The sequence below is a fragment of the Physella acuta genome, unplaced genomic scaffold (assembly GCF_028476545.2).
Source record: "Physella acuta isolate Inbredline_101_S28 unplaced genomic scaffold, ASM2847654v3 ptg001837l, whole genome shotgun sequence".
Taxonomy (NCBI): Eukaryota; Metazoa; Mollusca; class Gastropoda; family Physidae; genus Physella; species Physella acuta.
In genome coordinates, this window is record NW_026733346.1 from 258,963 (window position 1) to 284,745 (window position 25,783).

The 25,783-nt window shown below is 37.8% G+C and overlaps 2 protein-coding genes across 3 annotated transcripts in view; both read right to left on the reverse strand.

Annotated features, from left to right (window-relative positions):
* Positions 1-817: 817 nt before the first annotated feature.
* On the reverse strand, positions 818-8,288 carry LOC131930761 (large ribosomal subunit protein bL17m). 2 transcript variants are annotated; one of them, XM_059287367.1, is made up of 5 exons: positions 8,207-8,288; positions 3,148-3,331; positions 2,412-2,483; positions 2,072-2,210; positions 818-1,315 (listed from the first exon to the last, which is right to left on the reverse strand). In XM_059287367.1, the coding sequence occupies exons 2-5, from the start codon at positions 3,316-3,318 to the stop codon at positions 1,098-1,100; spliced, it is 600 nt and encodes a 199-aa protein (XP_059143350.1). In that variant the 5' UTR covers positions 3,319-3,331; positions 8,207-8,288; the 3' UTR covers positions 818-1,097. The 2 variants fall into 2 exon arrangements, with proteins under 2 accessions (XP_059143350.1, XP_059143351.1); XM_059287368.1 differs by having other exon boundaries at positions 8,214-8,277.
* Positions 8,289-17,997: 9,709 nt separating this feature from the next.
* LOC131930758 (RNA-binding protein 42) overlaps positions 17,998-25,783 on the reverse strand; it is a gene marked incomplete at its 5' end in the record, with an annotated part of 39,170 nt that continues 31,384 nt past the window's right edge. Inside the window, 1 exon segment of the mRNA XM_059287366.1 lies at positions 17,998-19,321. Within this exon segment, the coding sequence (XP_059143349.1) occupies positions 19,209-19,321 (113 nt within the window).

The window sequence follows — 25,783 nt, forward strand, 5'->3', positions numbered from 1 at the left end:
TCCCAGACTGTGGCCTACGATATAAAGACTACAGAAGTGTGTAGTTACTCTGTATGGCCTCTTTCTAAACATCGTCACAACAAATTTCGTGTCGATGGGTAAAAAGAAGTGTGTGTGTGAGGGGGGGGGGGGAGGGGGCAGGCGGGTCAGCAAGTGTAATGACACACTTATGCACTTAGAAACTAAGTTTTAGTCGTTTTATTTTTTATTAATTGTATTTGAAAGTGAATAATACTGGCCTACTCAATGTTGACCGATTTTTGAAAAACCCCTAAACTATTTCGAAAGGGTGTTGTTGGCTGAGATGTGACGTCATTTTTGGGGTGGAGTCTGGTTTTTGTGACACCCCCCCCCCCCCCCGCGCGAACGAAATGGAATTTATATAGAAAACACTTTTACTAGTGCCCTCCCCCACCAGAGAAAAAAAGTCTGGAAGAAACAATGTACGCCTTTGCAGCCTACAACACTATGTTTATAAGTGTTGAAGAAACCGGTCATATCAGTCTGCCGGGTTAATTCCTTTGCTTCAAATTCTAGACTAGTAGACGTTATCTACTACGCTTCAAGTTGTTGTGAATTGGAGGTCATCACCTTTTAACCAAACTAGGTCTAGGTAAAAACAAAGGGGGGTAATTACTTGAAATTTGTGTTTTTAGTTATCATTTGCTTAAGTCCCTTGCTTGGGAATTGATTCATAATGAGACAATTTATGATGTCTTAACTTCAGTTTTTAATCCTTGATTGTTTTGCGATCTGCAGCAATATAGGTTTAACTTTAAAACTAAAAAAAATAAATAAATAGATAACACAATTTCTGAAAACTTCTGTCATTTATTTAATTACAAAAGCACATGCTTTGATACAACACACTTATCAAATAGATGGTCAAAATATTATTGATTGGTGTTTGGAAAATGTAAACAATTTGTGTCCTGGTACAACTATCACCAGATTTTCATTCATTTGATCTCAGGTTTCATTTTGAATACACTTAACACAAAAAACCAAACATCTTCCAAGATAACACTAAACAGCAAGAATACAATAACAGCTAATGTTATGCCCATAAAGTAAAAAAAAAATAAAAATAATGAAAACTATCTTTGATCAGCTGGTTCTGATGGAGGGTCTACAGAAGAAGATTTTGTACTATTTGTTGTTGAAGTTGTAGCGGGTCTCTGTTTGGCTGCAGCAGTGGTTTTGGCAGTAGTTTGCTTTGCTGCGTAAAAGTCATGTCTTGCGGCTGATAGAAGCATGTTGGACAGGGTGTATCTCATGTCCCTCTGGTGTGGTATGATGGGTGGATAGGGATTACCTAGGGGAAGGAAATTTAATACAAAATTTAAAATGCGTGTGGTTAATGTTAACTATTCTACACATATTCAATGATTTGGGAGAAAGCTGTTACAATATGTGGGGGGGGGGGGGGGGGGGTAGGGGGTGGAAGAAAGCATGAGTTATAAAGCTTTAATAATTAATAATAAAAAAAACTTAAAAGTACAGTTAGATAAGAGAATTAGGTCATAGTTCTAATTTATTTAATCCATTTACTGTGTTGTTCTGTAAATATTTAAACGTTTATGTTTATTGATTCAATAGGGAACAATCATACAACTAAACCATTTCAAGGCAATTATAAAATCATTCACAATGATCTTGTGTCAAGAGAAACTTTAAGTATTGATTTGTGTTACATAAAGAGCCACATGTGTATTATATATAATAAACAGAATTTACATTTGATTTTTCATAAACAAAATGTTACAACCTAAAAATAATAAAGGATAATTGAGAAAGAATTGAAATTTTTTTGCACGGTATTTTATTTTTTTTCTTAACCTTATAAAGTATCAAATTTGAAAGGTAGCTATGGGTGGCTCCTTTAACATGTTTTAGAAGAAATAATGTACTTGAAATAGATTGCCCACTAGTGCTTCATGATCAAAAACTCACTAGGCCCACCTGAGCACAGTATCATGTTTGAAAGGTTAAGGGAGCCAAGCACTTTCACAATTTTAATCTTAAAATACATTTTATAACTAGATATGAATAAACTAAAAAACGTACAAACCTCTTAACTCTAAAACACCCAATGCTGCTCCTGAGCCTGGGTACCGAGTTGCTAACTTATGCAGATCTGTGACACAGGTTTTATAACCTTTGTATCGCGGTACCAGCACTTTGAAAAGTTTATGCACCAAGTCTTTCTCCTGCAAGTACAATGTGAAATACTTAATTTTAAAGAAATGTTAATTAAAAAGAAATACATTTTAAAAATGCAGCTATTTTCACAGTTAAAAAAGTAAGCTATACAACAAAATCATTAGCCTACAAAATGAAATGGTAAACCCCCATATAAAAATAAATAAAAATAATCTACTGTTAAAAAAAAGCACATTTTTAAAACATACCTCTAGCCAAAAGTTTGCAATATCCATAGTCTCTTTATGTTGATCACCATTTTTTACAGCTAGGTAAATCAGCTATAATAAAAGATAAAGAAGTTATTGATAGAATGTTACACTTGGAGCTGGATGTATTATGGCTCGATATGCCAGTTGTACCAAGATCAAACAGAACACAATCAACAAGAGAATATATTCCATTCACATGTAAATTTCACCACAAGAAATGTTAAGAAATGACAAGAACTGACACTGTGTTCCCACCACAAAACATTCCTTCTTGCCCCTAGCATTCCTACACTTACTCTCCCTAACACACCACTTCAAGGGGAGGCCACTCTCACTCTCTCTATTCTTAGTGCCTACACATTATTGTTTTAGTTTTAGACAACCACATCACAAGAAACAAAATAAATAATAAGGCATATTTCTAAAACTACAGTATATGTTCATTTTAAAGTCAAACTACACCCCTCCATGACCTAGATATGAAAAATATGAGATCAAACCTCAGCTGATTAGGACCAGGCACCAATTTTCACCTTCATTTGCTAACAATAAATAACTACTACTCTATTCTTTAATTATACAGTTTCCTATTTCCCTTTAAAAAATACATCATTCCATTATGTAATTATATGTAATACCCAGTTCACAAGCTATATTTCCATCATATAATATAATAAAAAAAGTTATCTCATGAACTTGTAAATATATTAGTTACACTAAAGTGAAAATTTACCCTTTCTATGTATTGTCGAGCTTCATCAGCATGACTCCATAGAGGTTCCACTCTTTCATAGCGAATCAGCCCAGAGACTAATTCTTTGAGCCTTCTGATACGACCAGGCTGTCCTGCCCCAGGATATAGGGCTAGTTTTCTAGGTGTCTCATAGTGCCTGAACCTCAACATGATGCTTGTTTACCTGTGATCGAGAACAAAAAAGATTTTTTAAGTGAAGACTAACAATAAATTAACATCAATGAAACATTACAGTATTACATTTTGTTTTCTGAACTGTAAGCAGAGCTGCATATTTGAATATCTAGTATCTCCCTCAAACTATCACTTGTTCTGCACATAAAATCTTATCACTCTTATAAATGATGTAATATACACTCATTACACTTTATGACACAAATGCCAAAAAATGTATAAAATTAAGAAGGTTTTAGTTTTAGTCACTAAGAAGCCACGATGCTTGTAATAAATTTGTTTTATAATTTATATTCTAGATTTAGATCAAGAAAATATTTTAAAATATTCTTGTTGTCTACATCTAGTCTACTTCTTTTAGTGTTGGAATTTTTCTTCAATCATACCGATTTTATAAAAAACCCACAAAAAAATAAGACCATAAATTAGATTGCTAATCCTAATATATAAAAGGCCATGTGCGCTCTTCTCTCTCTCTCTCTCTCTGTCTGTCCGCAAAATATTTTCGCCGGACATCACGTCAGAATCGGCAGCGATATATGGATACCTTTATACGGACTTTTGTTGAAAATAATATGTTAGATGTTTTAAATGTATAACCACGATTTTATTTAAAGAAGAAAAATAAAAAATAAAGGCGTATTCGAATGTAGAGAAACAGTATTATTTATGCAACCAGAAAAGTGTTTAAACTTGGGACAAGAACGCATTTAACAATGACGTCGCTTATTGTTTACACTATAAAAAGAGCACGAAACTGATGACGTCATCTTCCGAGTTTAGAATAAAAAGAAATGAACTATTTCATTCAAATATGATTTAGAGCTATGTACGCTATGAAATGTATACAATATGATTTTCTTGGCCTAAACTTAAAAAAATTATTTTATCTATTTGGATTCTAGATCTAGAGATTCTAGATCATATAGATCTAGAGATTCTAGATCTAGATGATCTATAAAACTAAGTTGTCGGGTGCCCGATAGGGCACTTCCCGGCGCCGCAGGCGCTTCAAATTTGGCAGGATCTTGCCTTGGGGCCACAGAACACGGGGGCCGGTTGGCCGGAAAGTCTACGATGAGGGGGTCAAAACTGACCTCGACTGACCGGCGCCTTATATGGGCGAATTAATTAAGCATTCAAATTCTCAATGTTTTGGAAAGCCTAAGTGAAGCTGGGCAGCATGCCTAGTATGAAATAGGGCTCATTGTATAGCAAATTTTGCCTTGCTAATTATCTGTAATTAATTCCGCAAGTAATACTCGCATTTTATCTCCTAGCTATTTCACTCTTCAAAATTTACCAGCACCCATTTCTTGAGAACACAGTTAGCCGTTAGTGGTTGTCAGTTAGACTAGTAACTTAATTAATTTAAGTAGAGTGGTAGAGTTACTACCTACTACTAGAGTGTAACTAGAGTTTACTAGAGAGAGTCACTAGCTTAACGACTAACTAGTGTCAAGGTGTAGCTAGTGTCGTAGTGAAAGTGATAGTAGTAGATCTAGTTCTAGTACTGATACTGAGTGATAGTGTCACTGTCAACCGTTGTATCAAATACTAAAGTCAAGTGTCATCACAAGTCAAGCGAGAGTCATGATTCCATGAAGTTCTAGAAAAGCCTAAGTCAATTGCCCCCAAAATAGACTAAATCTACCAGGCGGTAAAACTCAATTTTAGCATATTTTATTCGCTGCTTCACGTTCAACTCCGGTTCAGCGTATTTTATTATAAACACAACTGAAACACACAAAAACGTTAGGAAAACGCTAGGATTAGAGCTAGATCTACTTATTTTTTATGAATGTGAGTTTTAATTAGAAAAAAAAAAACAACATAAAAAAGCATTAGGGCAGTTCCAATTAAATAGTGTGTGATTGTCAGCGTGAGAAAAATCCCTACACAGTCGAGGGTTCACCGTGAGTTCACATTTGACTTAATAAATTATCAGCATACCCCATACGTCATAGCTCGGGTAATAGCTATTTGAAATTGTGTTGGCCTCAGTTTTGGTGTTATTGTGAATTCATAAAAGTTTATTTATAGTATCATTATTGGAGATACTTACTTGTAACAATACAAACTTACTGTCTTTTAATTGTGAGTTACGTACTTCACCCATTACCATGAAAATCTTAACCCACATACGAACATAGCAGCACATTCAATATTCGGAATTCAGATTTTTCACAAGTTTTGACTAAAGTAAATATTCAAAAACTAAAACAAAAATTCATAAAGAAATAGATCTAGGCCTAAGCCCAATGTTTTCCTAAGTCTAAGTTTTTGTGTTTCGGTTGTGTACGCTCAACTGGAGGTGAACATGAAGCGGGGTATAAAATACGCTAAAAATACTAAAAAAATGGAGTTTTAGTTTTACCCTACCAGTACCAGGCTGCTATTTTAGATCTAGATCTAGAATCTAGATTCTAGACGTCTAGATCTCAGCTACTAACTAGTCTAGTATGTAGCTTTTTCTGACAGGGGCAGACAACCTACCTCCAAAATCTCACCATGAAAAATTTTTGTGTTTTTAAAAATAATATTTGGGGTACTCTCTGGTTTTTTGGAAATAATAAAGTACTCTACTGTTTCCTGTCATTTCTACCACGTTTTTTGAACAGGAGAGGATCAGCTCTTTAATGAAGTAAAATTTTCATTTTTCCGATGTTTTTTTTACCAAGAAAACTTCAAGTGAAAAATTAGGTAAGCTTGAACCTATTACATTTATAATTATAACATTATTCTTTTAGCAGAAATGAGAATAACTTTACAGAAGAACCATTTACTCTTGTAACTGAATCATAAAAAGTTAAAAAACTAGTCAGCAATTTACTTAAATTAATTTTTTCCCTAACTCAGTGGGGAAGCTTTTTTCAGCTGCCATCTTGTTTCAGCAATAGAGAAAATATAGTAAAAAATGTACTAATCTTAAAACCTTAGTGTTGCAATAAATAGCTGAAACTTTTAGCAGAAATGAGAATAACTATACAGAACAACCATTTATTCTTGTAACTGAATCATAAAAAGTTAAAAAACTCATCAGCAATTTACTTAAATTAATTTTTTCCCTAACTCAGTAAGGCAGCTTTTTCAGCCGCCATCTTGTTTCCCCAATAGAGAAAATATAGTAAAAAATGTACTAATCTTAAAACCTTAGTTCTGCGATAAATAGCTGAAACTTTTAGCACAATTGAGAATAACTATACAGAACAACCATTTATTCTTGTAACTGAATCATAAAAAGTTAAAAAACTCATCAGCAATTTACTTAAATTAATTTTTTCCCTAACTCAGTAAGGCAGCTTTTTTTCAGCTGCCATCTTGTTTCTGTAATAGATAATATATAGTAAAATATACACTCATTTCAAAACCTCAGTACTTTAATAAATAGTTGAAGATTGACGCAGAAAAGTGAATAACTATACAGAAGAACCTTTTTCCCTTGTAATAGAATTATAAAAGGTTCAAAAAGAAGTCAGCAATTTACTGAAATTAATTTTTTCTTTTACAGAATTAAGTTACAAATTTCTTCACATATCTTGTGAATTTTGCAGAGTAGATGAAGCTTGACCCCAATAGCTGCTAGCAGACCGATGAGGATGTTTTTGGACAGAAGATAGTGGCTGTTATAGTCTACGCAGGATGTTATGGAACGGCAGATATCCCCTTACTTGACTGGTAACTATTCTGAACCTTCTGAGGAAATGTTAAAATGGACTCAGTCAGCTCCTGCCCACAAGATCCATGCTGAGAGGATACTAGGATTGATGGACTTGCGCTGAGCTCTAAACACCACTGGGTTTTCTGGATTTCAGGGTGAAGGCAAAGCTGAACTCAAACCTTCAGTGGCTGGAAAGGAAGTCAGAAGCAGAGCAGAAAGTCCTAGTGGGACAGCACTTGGCTGGTAAGGACTGCAATTACTTCAGAAGGTTTTTGAATCAGAAGACTGAGATTCCTGTACAATCTCTAATTGTGGATCTTGCAGACGATGACCTCAGTTTTGATTAATAGTTAGTGCTATTGAATTGTTTTAATCAGCTCAATATAATGTACTGGATAGTATTGACTGTATTGTATGTAAATTAGAACCTATACATGAGGTGAGTAAGATACAATTTTTCCCCTCATTTTAAATAAAAAATGTCTTTAAATTAAAAGCTAGGCCTATTCATTAATTAGGTATAGCCCAGTTAACAATTATTCTTTGCATTTCAGGGTACTTAATTGTATATTTGTATTGTAATATAGCCAAAATGTAGTTTTAAGTTTTTAAAGATAGTGCTCTCTCGGGCCTAACAATTTAAATTTTGAAAGAAAATTATTTAGAATTAATATTAAATTTTTAATTATGCGCAAAATAATAGCAAATTATTATAGCTGTAATTAAATTTTGTGTTATTTCAGGGCTGATATTATTGTAACTTTTATTTGTGATAAATAGTGATATAATATTTCCAAATACAATTTTTTAAGATCATTTTGCTGTTTTTGTTTTATGTGTTATCTCCCTTTTACAATATTTGTGTTGTTCGCCTCATTAAAAAACAAAAAAATTGATTTCTCAGCTTCTAATTAAGCTAGAAATACAAATGAAGTATCTATGTCATGTTTACCTTTAACACTATGTAACTTACATTGTAACTAACAGGTTTATAAGATATAAAACTCACTAATTCTAATCCAATGCTACTAGTACTACTACTACCTGAACTAGTCTATAACTCTATATAAAATTAAACATTTAATGTAGGTCTATGTTGTCCAACCATTTTCTTTAGATCTAGATCTAGTCTAGTTGTAGCTCAATAATAGTGAAATACTAGATTCTAGATCTAGATCTAGATCTAGTTCTAAATCTACTTACTGCTTACAACTGGGCCTCACGTACAGGACAAACACATTCTCAACACACACAAATTGGAGGTCATTGTCAATGAACACTTCCGTGTCAAGTATATTATTAATAATTCGCAAAATTGTAGGCTATTAGATCTAGTTCTAGATCTAGCTAGAACTCTTATGAAAAATAATGAAAATCGATGATCAGTGTATATTTGTTTAAACTGATGCCTTATTCAAAATATGTTGAATTATGTGGCTTATCAGTTAATTTGGGTGGGCTACGCATTAATATTTCGGTCTTTAACACAACCCACCTTAATTTGGGAGCAGTGTTTCTTCCAGACTTTTTTCTCCGGGGGGGCACTTGAAATTTTCGGGGGGGCGGTAAACTTTCTTCGGGGGGGCGGACACTGTTAAAAGTATATATTTTCTATATAAATTATATAAATTTCATTTCGTTCGGGGGGGCGGTAAAAAAATTTCGGGGGGGGGGGGGGGGCTTCGCCCCCCCGAAGAGATGCCTGGAAGAAACTCTGTTTGGGAGGGGATGGGGGAAGGGTGCTTTATAAAGATGTCACGCAATTCAATTTTAAACCAATGTTATCAACCCAATACTAGCCATGAGAATATATATATATATATATATATATATATATATATATATATATATATATATATATATATATATATATATATATATATATATCAGAGGCGTAGGGGGGGGGTAAGGGTGCGGACCGCATCGGGTGACACCATTTAGGATGGTGGCACCAAGGCAAAAAAATAGCAAATTATAAATAAAAAATGATCATTTCACTTAATTAAATGATTAATTACAGTGAAGTAAATAGTCTTTTAAGAGCAAAGTGGACAAATCTCGACACGAGCGGAGGGGGGGGGGGGGGGGGGTGACAGCATGACGTAAACCTGCTAATGATAAAGAAAACATGCAACATCCAGCTGAATTTGTAACTGAATATAGATGTAGCTAGGGTGGGCCTAGCTACTAGTCACAAATCTGATAACGAACGTTAAGCCGAGACGCAGTATTAGTCTGACGCAACCGATAGCAGGTGGCTTATTGGATCGGACTGATAACAATCTCAAAGCCAACGCGTGCTATTTTGGGAAACGGTACGAGGGGATTCAGACGGCCTGTCAACTTTGATTGATAGGATGCAGATGTTTATTAATCGGACTGTACGTTAGAACTGCGCAACTAGTAGTCGGAGACATCGAGTACAAGTATCGATTACGGAGGAATACAAGTACGAAGATGAGTACGAATACAAGGGATAAATAGGAGGGGACGGCTGAACTCGTTCTCTTCCCTCTTCATCGCTCGCTTTAGATCAGTCAGTCTGTGTGACATACCAAGTTGGTTATATTGTGTTAAGAAGGACATTAGACATGTGGATTCAGTTATATGAAGCCTAGTGAGGACTGTTAGGGGGTCAGTTGATTCAGACTATTATATTGAAACATTTCTGTTGATTCATTGTGTTATATTGAAGCATTTCTTGATTCATGTAATAAAAGGATCAATAGCGAACCTGCATCTTCGAGTCTTTCTACGGTAGTCGATGTTGTGTAGCATGAGTGGTTCAACTCGTTACAATTGGCGTTGTCGGGCAGGATAGACTCGGGGAAGGTCACAATTAGCGCTGCGAGCAGGGTCACATTTGGCGCTGCGAGTAGCCTAGGTCACAATTGGCGCTGCGAACAGGATGAATTCAACTAGACTTGCCGAGTTAGGCACCCATAGTCAACCTTGTGCATAACTGTGTTTAGTGTGTGTGTGAATTCTGACATTCAGGAACTGTGAAAATCGAGGAAAATTTTTTTCATATACACACGGTAAGAAAGAACTCTTTTGTTTTACTTACGGAATAAAATGTCTACTCTGGACGAGAAGCAGACCCATATAGTGGTCCTACCCAGAGAGTCCCACATTAACAAATTTTACGGGGACGGTGATCCAACTTTAACCAACAGGTTCAGTGAAGAGGTCAAAGCGGCCTGGGCCTCGAGAAGCATGTCACCAGAGGAGAGATTAAGACTGCTGATGGGCAGTATAGGAGAGACGGTTAGGGCAGAGGTCAAATGCCACGATAAAACCATCCAATCAGATCCAGATAAGGTGCTGGATCTGATTATGGAGACCTTTGGGGAGAGACGGTCGGGATCGCAACTGCTAGCAGGGTTCGTAGGCTTAAGGCAGAGATTGGCGGAGAGTGTGATGGAGTACTCACACCGGATGAACAGGGCCTTTGATTCGGTAAAGGTCAAAACACCTGACATTGATGTGCGCCTACTGAGGGACCATTTCATCGAGGGGCTGGCAACCCCGATCCTAAGAAGAGAGTTGAAAGAGGAGGTCCACAAAGACCCGCAGTTGACCTTCCTTCAGGTCAGGAACTCAGCGATCCGCAGGTCCGAGGATGAGGACCAATCGAACTGTTCGGTGGACAAAGTCTCTGTGCCTGAACAGAGACAATCCCCACCCACAGGGGCCGACACGATGGAGACCATGATGGCTCAACTGTTGGCCCACCTAGATAAGGTTGACCAACGTTTGGAGAGGTTAGAAAGCAGGTCAACAGCTGAGAATCAGGAAAAGAACGGGACAAAACAGGGACGGGTTGGACGGCCGCGTCCTGCCAAGCCATCACTCCAATGGACGGCCGACGGCCGACCAATTTGTTTGTCTTGTTCACAACCCGGACATATGGCACGGTACTGCCAGGGAAACGGTCGTCCTCTGTAAGGCAGGGCCAGGCTACAGAGGGGCGAGGTTATGGCCCAAGAAGCAAAATGATGGGAGTCTGTCCCGAAATGGTGATTACGATTGGGGACATCGCGGTGAAGGCAATTGTGGATACAGGCTCCCAGGTGACGACAATCACGGAAAATTTTTACACCAAATGGATGAAAGGAAAAGACCATAGGTTGAGGTCTGACACATGCATGCGCCTGACGGCAGCTAATGGACTAACCATTCCATACTGTGGTTATTTTCTGGCGGATGTCGTGGTGGCAGGACATAGGTTGAAGCAGGTTGGGGTGTTCGTTACGAAACACAACCTAGAGACAAATGTGTCAAATATACCTTGCCTGTTGGGCATGAATATTCTTGGCCAGTTGCCAGAATTTCTTACAAATATTGTCGGATCGACCACACCAGGTCGGGGATCCAAGATGGCCAGGTTTGCCAAGACCAGAGGAAGGACAGCAGTCCCGGCAAACACGGTCAAGGCAATCACATTACAAATTGGTGATAGAAGTGTGAATGGTGATGTGATGATAGAACCATGTGGCGCCGCACTGAGGGCAGGTGTCGTGTTACTGCGGACATACACATCAGCGGAAAATGGACTAGTTCAAGGATTAGTAGCAAATGTTTTGGATGAGGAAATTTTTATACCGCCTAATACTCTGGTAGGAGTACCACAGAACGTCGAGGTACTAAGGTCGGCACAGTGCATCGAACTGAGCAATACCAGCAGTAATGAAGTAACAATTAGGTCGGTCAATGTGACGGCCGAGGTGAAGAAAGAGGATGGCCGATCATATACATTCCCGGAAACTGAGGACCCAAAACTAAATGAATTGCTGAATAAATACAGTGATATATTTGCCTCGTATGAGGGTGATTTGGGGTACACGGAAGTAATCAAACACCAGATACCCTTACTACAAGACAAGCCGGTGGCGCAACCTTATCGAAGATTACCACCGAGTCACTACTCGGCGGTGAAAGCACACCTGAATGATCTACTAAAAAAGGGAATTATTACAACCAGTACAAGCCCGTATGCGGCACCGATAGTAGTGGTAAAAAAGAAGTCAGGGGAGATAAGACTGTGTTGTGATTACCGGAAATTGAACAATGTCACAAGAAGGGATGCATTCCCCTTGCCTCGTATTGATGAATGTCTTGATGCGTTGGGGGGAGCAAGATTTTTTTCTACCTTGGATTTGGCTAGCGGCTACCACCAAGTGGCCATGCACCCCAACGATCAACATAAAACGGCATTTATTTCTCCACTGGGACTGTACGAGTGGACCCGTATGCCGTTTGGTTTGACTAATGCACCTGCTACATTCCAGCGAGTAATGCAGAGTGCTATGAGTGACTTTCTATTTCAAATAATGTTGGTGTATTTGGATGATATTCTAGTTTACTCAAAAACTTGGGAGGACCATCTAAAAAGATTAGAACAAGTGTTTCTCCGTCTTAGGGAGATAGGAGTAAAGCTGAACCCAGACAAATGCTGTTTTGGTCTGAAATCGGTACATTTTTTGGGTTATGTGATTTCGTCGGATGGCATCGCCACTGACCCAGATAAAATTGCAGCTGTTAAAGAATGGAAACAGCCAACAACTACAGTAGAGGTCAGATCATTCTTGGGCTTTGCTTCCTATTATAGAAAATTTGTGCCTGGTTTTGCAAAAATTGCCGCACCATTGCATGACTTGGTAAACAAAATGACAAAGAAACACAGTAAGGAGAAAAAGAAAGGCAAAACACAACTGATAGGTGAATTATGGACTGATGAATGCCTGAACTCGTTTAAGCTCTTGAAAAAGGCTTTGACAGAGGCGCCGATATTGGGATACGCGGACTTTGATAAACCATTTCGGTTAGAAATTGACGCCAGCTCTAAAGGTCTGGGAGCTGTGCTATCACAACAACAAAAGCAAGGTTTCAGGGTTATTGCGTATGCCAGTCGAGCTCTGAAGGGATCAGAGAGGAACATGACAAATTACAGCGCCATGAAACTAGAACTTTTGACATTAAAATGGGCTGTGACTGAAAAATTCAGGGACTATCTATTAGGTGCTAAATGTGTGGTATACACTGACAATAACCCCTTGAGTCACCTAAAGACAGCAAAGTTGGGATCCATCGAACAGCGATGGGCAGCAGAATTGGCACTCTTTGACCTAGAGATAAAGTATCGCCCGGGGCGGTCCAATGGCAATGCGGACGCCTTATCAAGGAATCCTTACGAGAAACCGGGTGATGAGGAAGAAACGCTGACAGGAATATGTGAGGTCAGAGCGTCAACAGATATCCCTCATGGGGTACAAGTAATGCAAAACGGGCAGACCGGGGTGGAGCACATATCCACAGAGCCCGGACATATGGACAGTAGTGATTTTAATTGCTTTAATCACAAAAAGATAAGAGATGCCCAGAGAACGGATAGTGGCTTACAACCGCTATTGAAATACGTCCAGGAACAAAAATTCCCAGGAAGAAGGGAAAGAGAACAATTTGGTCGAGAAACAAAGAAAATACTGAGTCAGTGGGACCGTCTCAGTATAGAGGATGGTGTTCTCATGCGGAGAATTCATGACCAAATTGATGGGACAATACACCAGGTGGTGGTGCCTGGACAGTTACGAGAAGAAGTGCTAAGGTTGGCACATGACAGGGCAGGACACCAGGGTCAGGACAGGACGCACAAAATATTACGACGGAGGTGTTACTGGCCCAATATGGAAATGGAGGTCAAACGCCATTGTGAGGCTTGTGTGAGGTGTCAGCATGCGAAAATGCCAGTTGTCAAATTGAGACAGCCATCAGGACACCTACTAGCGACAAAACCACTAGAGATTGTGGCTATGGACTTTACGTCGTTGGAGCAATCATCGGTTGGGACGGAACATGTGTTGGTAATGACTGATGTATTCACCAAATGGACTGTGGCGGTGCCCACACGAGATCAGACTGCCAAAACAGTGGCAAAGGTCTTAATAGAACATTGGTTCATCAAATATGGCATACCAAGACAATTACACTCTGACCAAGGAAGGGCTTTCGAGTCAGAAGTAATTAACCAACTGTGCAGCCACTACGGGATCAACAAATCTAGAACAACCACATTTAATCCGAAAGGAAACGGACAGTGTGAACGGTTCAACCGCAGCATGCATGATTTGCTGCGTACGCTAGAACCTGAACAGAAAAAACGTTGGCCTGATTTTCTCCCAGAGTTGGTATATCTATACAACTGCACACCCCATGCCACAACCGGCTTTTCGCCACACATGTTGCTGTTCGGACGAGAGGCTCGACTCCCTCTTGATTTGTTCCTAGGAAAAAGGGAGAGTATGACTGGCTCATACACCGCACTGGAATATGTGAATGAACATATGAGAAGAATTAGAGAAATGTACAGGGTAGTACAGGAAAGACTAGAACATGAAGCACGGCGAAGGGAACCGCCGGTACAGACGAAGGACCCGCCACTCAAACTGAATGACAGGGTATTACTGCGTAGCCACCCGTTAGGCAGAAACAAAATCCACGATCTCTGGGGACAGGAGATATGGCAAGTCGTGGAGATGCCTAAAGTAGCAGGTGGCCCCTTTAAGATAAGACCCATCGATCACGCCAAACCGGATCGGTGGGCGAATATTGCTCAATTAAAGAAATATTGGAATAGGCAAGAAGAGCAGTTACACACAAGGAAATCCAAGACAATTAGGGAACCGGAAACTATAACGGAAATTCACATACCCATCCCGGAACCATATCACCATCAACAGAACAACCGCGATATACAAGTGGAGGATAACGGCAACAAAGAGGATCCCGTTCCTTCCAGAAGCAGAGAGACAGTAGACCATCAGATAAGTGGTCCGCGGAGAAGTTTGAGGAACAGAAGGAAGACGAAATTTTTTGTCAGCAACCATCAAGTCTTTCATGGTCGCGCTGGTATGAGAACAGACGGTGCAAAAACCTATAGAACTGAACGGGTGAAGGCACCAAACGAGAAGGGTGGATGTGAATTCTAGAACTGTTTTGTGTCTCAGGAAGACGATGTAGACACAGTGGATATGTGAAATAGGTATAACTGTCAATCGTATACGAATGGAACGTCGTGGACAGTGATTGGAACAATAGAATTTTTTTACGATTGTGCGATTGACTTTGGAGGAGTGCACCTGCCAGGCGTTGTTTGTGGTTGAAAACACACAAAAAAAGGCAGGGGTGGATGTAGCTAGGGTGGGCCTAGCTACTAGTCACAAATCTGATAACGAACGTTAAGCCGAGACGCAGTATTAGTCTGACGCAACCGATAGCAGGTGGCTTATTGGATCGGACTGATAACAATCTCAAAGCCAACGCGTGCTATTTTGGGAAACGGTACGAGGGGATTCAGACGGCCTGTCAACTTTGATTGATAGGATGCAGATGTTTATTAATCGGACTGTACGTTAGAACTGCGCAACTAGTAGTCGGAGACATCGAGTACAAGTATCGATTACGGAGGAATACAAGTACGAAGATGAGTACGAATACAAGGGATAAATAGGAGGGGACGGCTGAACTCGTTCTCTTCCCTCTTCATCGCTCGCTTTAGATCAGTCAGTCTGTGTGACATACCAAGTTGGTTATATTGTGTTAAGAAGGACATTAGACATGTGGATTCAGTTATATGAAGCCTAGTGAGGACTGTTAGGGGGTCAGTTGATTCAGACTATTATATTGAAACATTTCTGTTGATTCATTGTGTTATATTGAAGCATTTCTTGATTCATGTAATAAAAGGATCAATAGCGAACCTGCATCTTCGAGTCTTTCTACTGTAGTCGATGTTGTGTAGCATGAGTGGTTCAACTCGTTACAATTGGCGTTGTCGGGCAGGATAGACTCGGGGAAGGTCACAATTAGCGCTGCGAGCAGGGTCACATTTGGCGCTGCGAGTAGCCTAGGTCACATAGATAAAAATCGTCAGTATTAATAGTATTATCTAAGCACAGTTTAAAGCAATCACAGTGTGGATGACGGGGGGGGGGGGGGGGGGAATGGAGTTACATCAACTCATAGTTGCAATATATATGCCTGAGGAAAATGCAGAAGAAAAAAAATTGCATACATATACACATGCGTATACACAGAGCGTAGCGGGGGGTGCTGACCGCACCGGGTGACACCATTCAGGCGGGTGACACCAAGGCAAAAAATAGCAAAATATATAGATACAAATTTGAGGGGGCGGGTGCAAATCGAAAATTTGAAAGTTTGTCCCCGGGAAGGGTCGCTAGCCTCTGGGGGGGGGGGGGGTGACACCATTAAGTGCCGCACCGGTTGACACCCGACCTCGCTATGCCACTGCGTATACACATACTTACAAGTGTATATGGAATATATATATATATATATATATATATATATATATATATATATATATATATATATATATATATATACATATATATTTTTATTTTTACGGGGGGGGGGGTGACACCGGGTGACACCCGATCTCGCTACGCCACTGATATATATATATATATATATATATATATATATATATATATATATATATATATATATATATATATATATATATATATTTATTTATTTATTTATATATATGCTGACACAAAATGTTTGTGGCTACCAAAGGTTGTTTGACAGGTTTTTAGATTACGTCTCAGCCACTCTATGCTGCATTTAGTGGATGGTGATTATAATTATGTAAATATCTATCGAACATTTTTCTTGAGGAGGGGACATTACCCAATCCAACCAATAGTCACTGTTCACCTACTACTCTAATCGATTAACCCACTGTCATTTACCGTTTTACCACCTTGTACTTTACCCAATGCCTACAAATTAATGCAGTAATGTTATGGATAAGGTTGGGGATATGGTTTGAGATAAGGTTGGCTTTGGGATAGGTGTTTGGACAGTTTTAATGTTAGTGATAAGATCTATTTTTAAAAAAGAGTTATGGTGTTGATTAATTGACGGGAGTATTGTCCTTGTTCCTTATTTAATTACCTTTTTGGTCTGACGGTCAAAAGGAAAGATGAAGTTCACCTGTATCTGTGACCTTGGCGTATGAATAGTGTCGTCAGCTCGATGCCCAGCCTCACATGTCACGCTTTCTGTCACATCACACATTTTTGCAAAACTCCAAAGTCCTTTCTGCTTTCAGAAGTGCCTAGTTGTAGGCCGACTTGCAGCAATACTCTGAAGTGTAACACTGATTTAACACTGAAAAACTACTAAGCTGATAAAACACAGAGTATAAATCATCAGAAATTATTGATGAACTTTAAATGAATTTGTCATAATAGACCCGGACAGATAAACAAGAGTTCATGTTTCTGTGACCTCAGCTTTTAAGGGATTGTGTTCAGTTATAAGCCTAGCTGCTTCCACTTGCCCTAATGAGTCAGATACCTATCAGAGCTGGGTGGACTTCTAAGAGACCACAGATCTTTTTTCTTCTCCATTCCTAATTGTAACATCAGAGAGTTTTTTCTCCAAAACCATTAAGTATCACATGTGAACTTGTTATACTCCCATTTCAACCTGCTTTTGTTATTGGATTTGCTTCAATAGCCTCAATCCACCCAAGAACAAACTACAAGGCAGCTCTTGTTTGACTTTGGAGTTTTCTCTTCTAGATGGGTATCTGTCCCTAACTATCAGGCATCATCTGCCCAGGGGATTTGAACTTGGGATTTTTCAGTTTAGCAACCATGAACTTTACCAACCAGGTAACTAACTTAGAGGCTTTCAGGTAAGAGCTGTGGATTTTGCCACATAACAAAGCTATCCTAATTCTAGTATACCTACACTTGTATAATGTAATTGCAATATTAGTTGTGTTTTTTATAAAATAATTAAAAATTCATAAAGAAACATATTTCTTTCATCATATCCTGAAGTTCTAATGAATGAAATCAAACTATGTGCTAGCGAAGTTTGGTTCAAACAAGACCCATCTAAGGAGCTCAAAATGTTAATTTAAAAGTATAAAAACTAACAATAACCAGTTCTAAAAATGAATGAACACATTTTAATGTGATTATAATACAGCAACATTCAATGAAATATGATGGCATATTTTCAACACTGGCACTCAAATGACACCGACAAGTGACATCTACTAATTAGGTAGGTTCACAAGTTTACATCATTTACACAAATCATTTATACAAAGACATATAAAACTATTTCATTACACCTAATTAATATGACAGATAATTAGTAAGTTTTACATAATTTACATAACATATATTTCACCTTTTTCATAAATTGTAATTAAAAAAATACACTAACAGTATTTTAGGTGTATAAGAGGACTATTTAACCAACAAAAATCTCAAAGCTAGCTGTCGTCTTATACATGGGGTGTCATTAACACAGAGTTTGTATATCTCTCAATAACTTAGCTGAAAATTTGAAAATGGTCATGGTGATGGGGGAATAGTTTTAAACAAATTGGTCATCTTAATTACATATTACACACTGGAAAATATGTTAATAACATAAGAGAGTCACCATGTTTGAAGTTATCAGGTCACTTTCTGCCCTTACACATTACATTGACATTTGTGACTGTTTCCAATAGATACACATCTATAGAAACAGCAATGTAGGACTAAATATGACCAATGTTAGAATCCATTATGAACCTTGAAAGATGATAGGAACTAACTTATCATAAAGTTTTATTGTTTCTTTAGTTCTTGTGAAATTATTTATACCTAGCAAAAGTTTTAAAAGTAGCGTATTAATCAACCAAATCTGCTTCCCAAAAAAGCAAAGCATACCAAAACCAGAGTCTTAGAAATTTATTTTTTTTAAAAACAAAAAGCACATTTCCATCAACAATACTGCATAAACTATCATTGAATTAATTAAATCTAAAAAAATTTTCAGATGAGTAAGAATTAATTTCTTATGTAATATCCAAGTATTTTTATAATAATGCTAATGAAATACCTTCACTGAAGATATTTTTTATTTATCTGATGGAATCCACATGTTTTTCCCTTAAACAGATAATTACTCTATCCCAATAAGGATATTTTCTTATGGTTGTTTTAGGCTAAACAGTACAAGTTACATGCACACTGTAAAACAAGTTGTTCATACATTACCAATGCATTTAGAAAAAACAACTTGTTCACATATTACCAATGCATTTAGAAAAAACAACTAATGATGCACAAACTATATTTCCATTCACTCTAAACACATAACAACATTATTTGAGTCCTAATCTTTTCTTTTCTTTATCTTTCTTCCTCACTACTTCAATATTTCTGTCTTTCCAGTTACTCTTTCTCAATTTGATTGGTCGGTTACCCACATATTTACCTGGAGAAAAAAAAAAAATTCAAACATTAACATTAATGGTCATTTTTAAAAATTACAATGTATTAATATTTAAGGATAAATAGTTAGATAAATTTCTAAGAGTAGAAATGTTATTGATTGGTTGATCCTATTATTAGCACTACTTATGTATTTTAGTTTTACAAAGGCAAACTGTAGGTTTTCTTTCATCTAGTTATTCTATATTTGATGACATCCCACAGCTATTAACAAGTGTAAATTTCCAACAGAGTAGGATACATCATTCGACTTGCATTTTCAGCTTATGTAAATTCGATCAAGTCAGCTAATGTCAAGACTGTCATATCATTTAATGGCAGTTGTCATGTCAATTAAGTTAATGCTTAAGGTTCTGTAAACTTAGGCCATAACTGTGGAACATCAGTTATTTAGTTTTGTTAAATGTGTTCATGTCTTGGTTTTAATAATGATACACATACAAATTGATATTTAAAATGTTTTTCCTAGATCTAAATGTATTTCCTAAATCGGTAATGTATTGATCCATACTTCATATTTTGAAAGCTAGTACTCAAATTCCATTTAGCAAACGAAGAGAAAGAGATGACAATATTTGAAGTTGTGACAACAAGGCAAGGACGATGTCAGCCTTCAACAGCATGACATTTAAGCATTTATATGTCAAACTCTGACAAATGACACTAGCAGTGCCATTAACGTGTCAAACTGACATGGCAATACTACATTAACATGTCACCCATGACAACACGACACATGACGTTAAACAATGATTTGAACCTTTAGCTTAAAGTTTAATATATTTTATCAACAGAAAATAAAATAAAGCTCGTCTAGATTCTAGGCCAAATTATCGAAATCTGTTCATTCTAGAACTCTCTTTCTTTTTTCACCCTATATTTTCACGTAAAAAAAAAAAAAAAAAACAACAAGTCTTAATTTATTTGGACAAAAAATAATTCAAGATTGTTTTAATAAATAAGACAAAAGAGGTGAAAACAAGCTAGCCTCGACGACATAGATCGCCATGATTGTTGTTGTAACGAGGTGACGTAAAAACAAAACAACATGGCTGAACGATTGGGATTGCCGATATAATTATCTGGCGAACAAAACAAACCGGAGCACATAAATAAATGAATAGCTTTCAGGAATTTGATTGTAAACATGTTTGTTCTGTGACAATAGGATGAGGATCAAATGTTAAGCGACGTGAGCCAGTGTTTCTTTCAGGCGTCCATTCGCGGGGAGTCAGTAACCCCCTTACCAAACCCCCCACCCGACGAAAAATTTTGCTTAAAAAATTAAATAGAAAAAAAAATGAAAATATATACTTTAACAATTGTCTGCACATTCTGGAAATTTCGAGTTCACTATTCCCCTTCGGAAAGAAGCTTCAAGTGCCCCCCCCCCCCCCCTCCAGAGTAAATTGTCTGAAAGTCAGTGAAAGAAAACCCTGCCCAGTGCAATGCATTTACAGAAGACGTGGTAAATATGTAGAAAGGCAGCTCTGTACGTTTTAAATCTTGAAGTAAACGTAAATTAAGTTAACTCTGTCAAAAGTAAATCCAATACCCATATTTATTACAACATAGAACGATACCAAAAACTTCATTCAACTCTGGGTGCGAATGAAAGTCTATGTATTGCGTGTTTTGTTTTCATTTTATTTTAAACAAATTAGGTAGGCACCTTTGAATTGTATTTTTTTAAATAATAAACACGTACAGAAATACCTCCGTAATCACAAGACTTTGGACCTGCACGTAAAATATGGAAATAAACAGAGCTGAAAAACTAAAAACAACACGACCTTTTAGATCTATAGTCTTTATATGAAAGAGTGAGTCATTTTAAATAATTAATTATGTATCGTCTCGAACGTATGAGTTGCACATTAAAAAATGATTATATTCCGAATGAATTTGTTCAACTTAAAAAAAAAAAGCAATAAAAAATGTATTTTAAAAGCTCGTCTATTTCTGTAATGGCTTTAAAAGTACACGCCGTTCGTGTTCAGGTACTATTTAAAAAAAAGTATACCGTCAGTTTCATCAGTAAAGCCAAGTTAAGTGTGAGTAACAACAGTTAATGGACCAGCCCAGAGCCTAAACCTATGTGCTTCTATATCCACTCGTGACTTCTTAGAACACTGGTTCCCAACCTGGGGGTCGCGACCCCCCTGGGGGTCGCGAAGGCCTTTCTGGGGGGGGGGGGGGGTCGCCATCTGGCATAATAAACCTTAGTAATTAGAAACAAAACATAAATATTTAGAAGAATTTTTGAAATTCGGCTTCATTAACATCACTGGAGATGTAATAGAGAAGAAACAAAGCGCACTGTACAAAATTGTTCTCAGTCACGAGTTTATGAAATCTTCAAAACTAAAACGTCATTTGAGACGAGCGATTTGGAACACACCAAAAAAGATATGGAGTTCTTTCGTCGGTAAGAAGCTAGTTGCAAACGCCAGAGACTTGATCGAACAGGAAGTTTTCACTAGCATTAGTGCAAGCATCAAATGAAGTCGCGATAGAAAATGCCAATAAAAAAAACAATAGGAGAAAATCTCATCAAACGCTGCATGTACGAAAATGTTAAATAACACATTTTTATCGAAATTAAGCTTTCACCATTGTTTGCTTTTCAAGTTGATAAATCAACAGACGTGAGTTCGTGTTCGCAGTTTCTGGTCTGTGTCTATATTCATGCGGGTGATAGCAAAGAAGAGTTGCTCTTTTGTGAAGATAGCATGGCGAAAATAAATATCTTTTTTTTTAACTGGATGATTAAAATGGGTTAGAACGGTTGTGGGGGTTTGTACGGATGGTGCGCCATCTATGTTTAGCTCAAAATCGGGCTTTCAGAAAACAGAAAAGATTTAGCTCCCTAACCACTGCCCTAACCAATCGACATCAAGAGTCCATTGCTAGTATAAGTCGTAAATTATATAAAATCTGGAGCCTTCAAAGAACTAAGCAAAAACATTAATATAGATCACGAGGTTCTGCTCTTCTACACTACATTACGCTGGCTGTCAAACGAAATATTGTGCATTGTGTTTTTGAATTGAAATCTGAAATCAAATTGTTCTTGGAAGTGAAAAGGAAACAAGACTTTTTGGTATACTTAAAACAACATAGAGTGGTTGGAGAGAGTATCATACCTAGCAGATGTGTTCGAACTTCAAGATAAGCTTAACCTGAAGCTTCAGGGAAAATGAACGAATATTATAACTTTCCATGATAATATCGGGGCATTTTTATCAAAGCTGCAAAGTCGGTAAAGATAATAAATCTTGGAAATATTGTAAATTTGTGAAACTGCGGTGTGGTAGATGAATCTGATTGTGAGATAATTAAAATTTTGAAAGAAGCGATTTCTGGGCATCTTGAATCTCTTGAAAACGAACTGCATCGCTATTTCTCTGAGCTGAAAAAAGTAGAATCTGCGTTGACGCATTACCCATTCTCTTCTTCCCTTGATGTTGCTAGCATTCCCAATGATTTACAAGATGAATTCTTTGATTTGCAGAATGATTCCGAGTAAGATGAAAAACTGCAGACACAATTTTGGTGTAGTATTCACCATTCATACCCAAACGTAAAATTGATTGACTTTTCGAGAATATATTTTCAACACTATTCTTCGATTAAAAACAAAATTAAGATAATTATAATGACATAGGTTGGCGTTAACAAATTTTTTTTTAAATTAAAAATTTAACCACGAAGGTTTAGTGAATAGTATGCAATTTTACTCATGCTATTAAAACAGTTATCAAGAGTAGTTCATATTGAAAGTCTACTAGAAAATCTTATTTTCGTGCTTATTAATTTCCATACTAATTTCGACTTTTTAATTCTATGGGGGTCGCGGGTCACTTATTTTTTATAAAAGGGGGTCGCCACTCGAAAAAGGTTGGGAACCACTGTCTTAGAAGGAATCAGCAGCAGCAACAACAATACAAAAAAAAAAAACAACAAAAAAAAAAACAACACACAGGAGTAATACAGTTGCCGTTTTTGGAACGTAGTACCAAACATGAAAAAAAAAAAGTTTGAGCATTTCTAAAAAAAAATTATTGAAAAGAAAAATTTGTCAATGCTTAGGAAACAAGTTGAGTGGGCGGCTTCCTTCCCCAGCAAGATCCACCTTGGAGTTAACAGAACTAAGAAACGGGTAGAAACAAAAGCAAATATAGACCAGGTATCAGTGTGTAATGGAAGAAAAACAAAGACCCCAGCTCCGCCAGCACTTTAGACTAAACGTTGACAAAACCGGACTAAGCTGTACAAAGACAGACAGCATTGACCGAGGACTACAACAAGTCGCCATGTCCCTAGGGACGAGACACACAGACAAAACAATACGAGCTGCCGACATGTCATGGCAGTTATTTGTTCTTGTGGCTTGGCTTACCGGCTGTTTGTCAAACTATTAACCGAATAAGATGAGAAAGTGTGGGGGTGGCGGCGCGTCGCATTGGGGTGCATCTTGTGCATTTTGTAGGGTGCATTTTGTAAGGTGCATTTTGTAAAGTGCATTTTGTAGGGTGCATTCTGTAGGGTGCATTTTGTAGGGTGCATTTTTTAAGGTGCATTATGTGGAACCAGTTTGTGAGACGTGGATATCACTTAGCAGTTTTAAAAATAACATACACACGGTCAACAATAAATACGGGACATTTAACCTATGAAGTATTTACTCTTTTATGTGGTACAAAACAGCAGTGCTAACCCGAATATCTGAAATTATTTTCAGTAACACGCTGCGCTGTTTGCTGAAAAACAATGTGCGCACACAGCTTGGATGCTTTAGTCGGTGAAGGCAAAGTCTGTCGGGGAAGGCAAAGTCTGTCGGGGAAGGCAAAGTCTGTCAGGGAAGGCAAAGTCTGTCGGGGAAGGCAAACTCTGTCAGGGGAGGCAAAGTCTGTCAGGGGAGGCAAAGTCTGTCAGGGAAGGCAAAGTCTGTCAGGGAAGGCAAAGTCTGTCAGGGAAGGCAAAGTCTGTCGGGGAAGGCAAAGTCTGTCGGGGAAGGCAAACTCTGTCAGGGAAGGCAAAGTCTGTCGAGGAAGGCAAAGTCTGTCGGGGAAGATAAAGTCTGTCGGGGAAGGCAAAGTCTGTCGGGGAAGGCAAAGTCTGTCGGGGAAGGCAAAGTCTGTCGGGGAAGGCAAAGTCTGTCGGGGAAGGCAAAGTCTGTCAGGGAAGGCAAAGTCTGTCAGGGAAGGCAAAGTCTGTCGAGCAAAGGCGGGTCACAGAAAACCGTTTGAATAAAACTGATGAAACCTACTTTACCCTCCCTAATGTCAGTTTCGATAGGGTATTTTGCAAAATAAAAATATAAAAAAAAGTTTTCCTGATCATGCATGATTTACTGATAAAAAATGTGATTTATTTCCTTAGAGTACATTACATTCAAATAAAACACATAAATCATCATTTATTATTTAAAAGGAAAAATAAAATGATACGTCAAGTGGTAAAAGATGGGAAAACACCCCAGCAAGAAGCCATTAGGGTGTACATCATTAACATGGCCAACACTGCCACATTCTTTTTGTTTCATTAATTTACTTGAGCAAATGTATCGACAATTTAAAAAAAATGATCTTACAGATGGGGTGAAAGAAATATAATTAAACTTTTGGAAATCCGAAGAATAAAAAATAAACACCACGCAAAATTACAAATTACGCAATGGATCAGAAATTGGATGGAGTATAGATATTTTGTCTCCATCCCTGCCCCTGCCTGCAGTAATAGGCATTTTCTGCAGGAGACTACTTCATGTGGTACATAGTGCGACGTACTTATTTCATGAGATGCTAAATGCAGCATACATATTTCGACAGATGCACACTTCAGATACGCATTTCATGTGATAGAATATAGTGCATCATAGGCATTTCAAGTGGTATACTGTGCATTATAAGAATTGTTATGTTGCATAATGCGGTATACACTTTTAAAAACCTTATATCCTACACATTATGGGTAGATGTAGTATTACTAGTAAACGTTAAACCCTGCTCAAGATACCCGTTAAACCCCAACCCTATATGTGTGAAGCTTTAAACCCCAACCCTATGTATAATAACTGTTAAACCCCAACCCTATATGTGTGAGGCTTTAAACCCCAGCCCTATGTGTGATAACTGTTAAACCCCGACCATATATGTGTCAAGCTTTAAACCCCAGCCCTATGTGTGATAACTGTTAAACTCCGACCATCGATATACGAACCGTTAAACCCGGCTAAAGATGTACGAACCGTTAAACCCCGACCCTATATGTGTGAAGCTTTAAACCCCAGCCCTATGTGTGATAACTGTTAAACCTCAACCATCGATATACGAACTGTTATTCCCCGACCCTTGATGTAGGAACCGTTAAAGAAGAATCCTTATATGTAAAAACAGTTAAACCCCGACCCCATATACACGTACCGCTAAACCCCGACCCC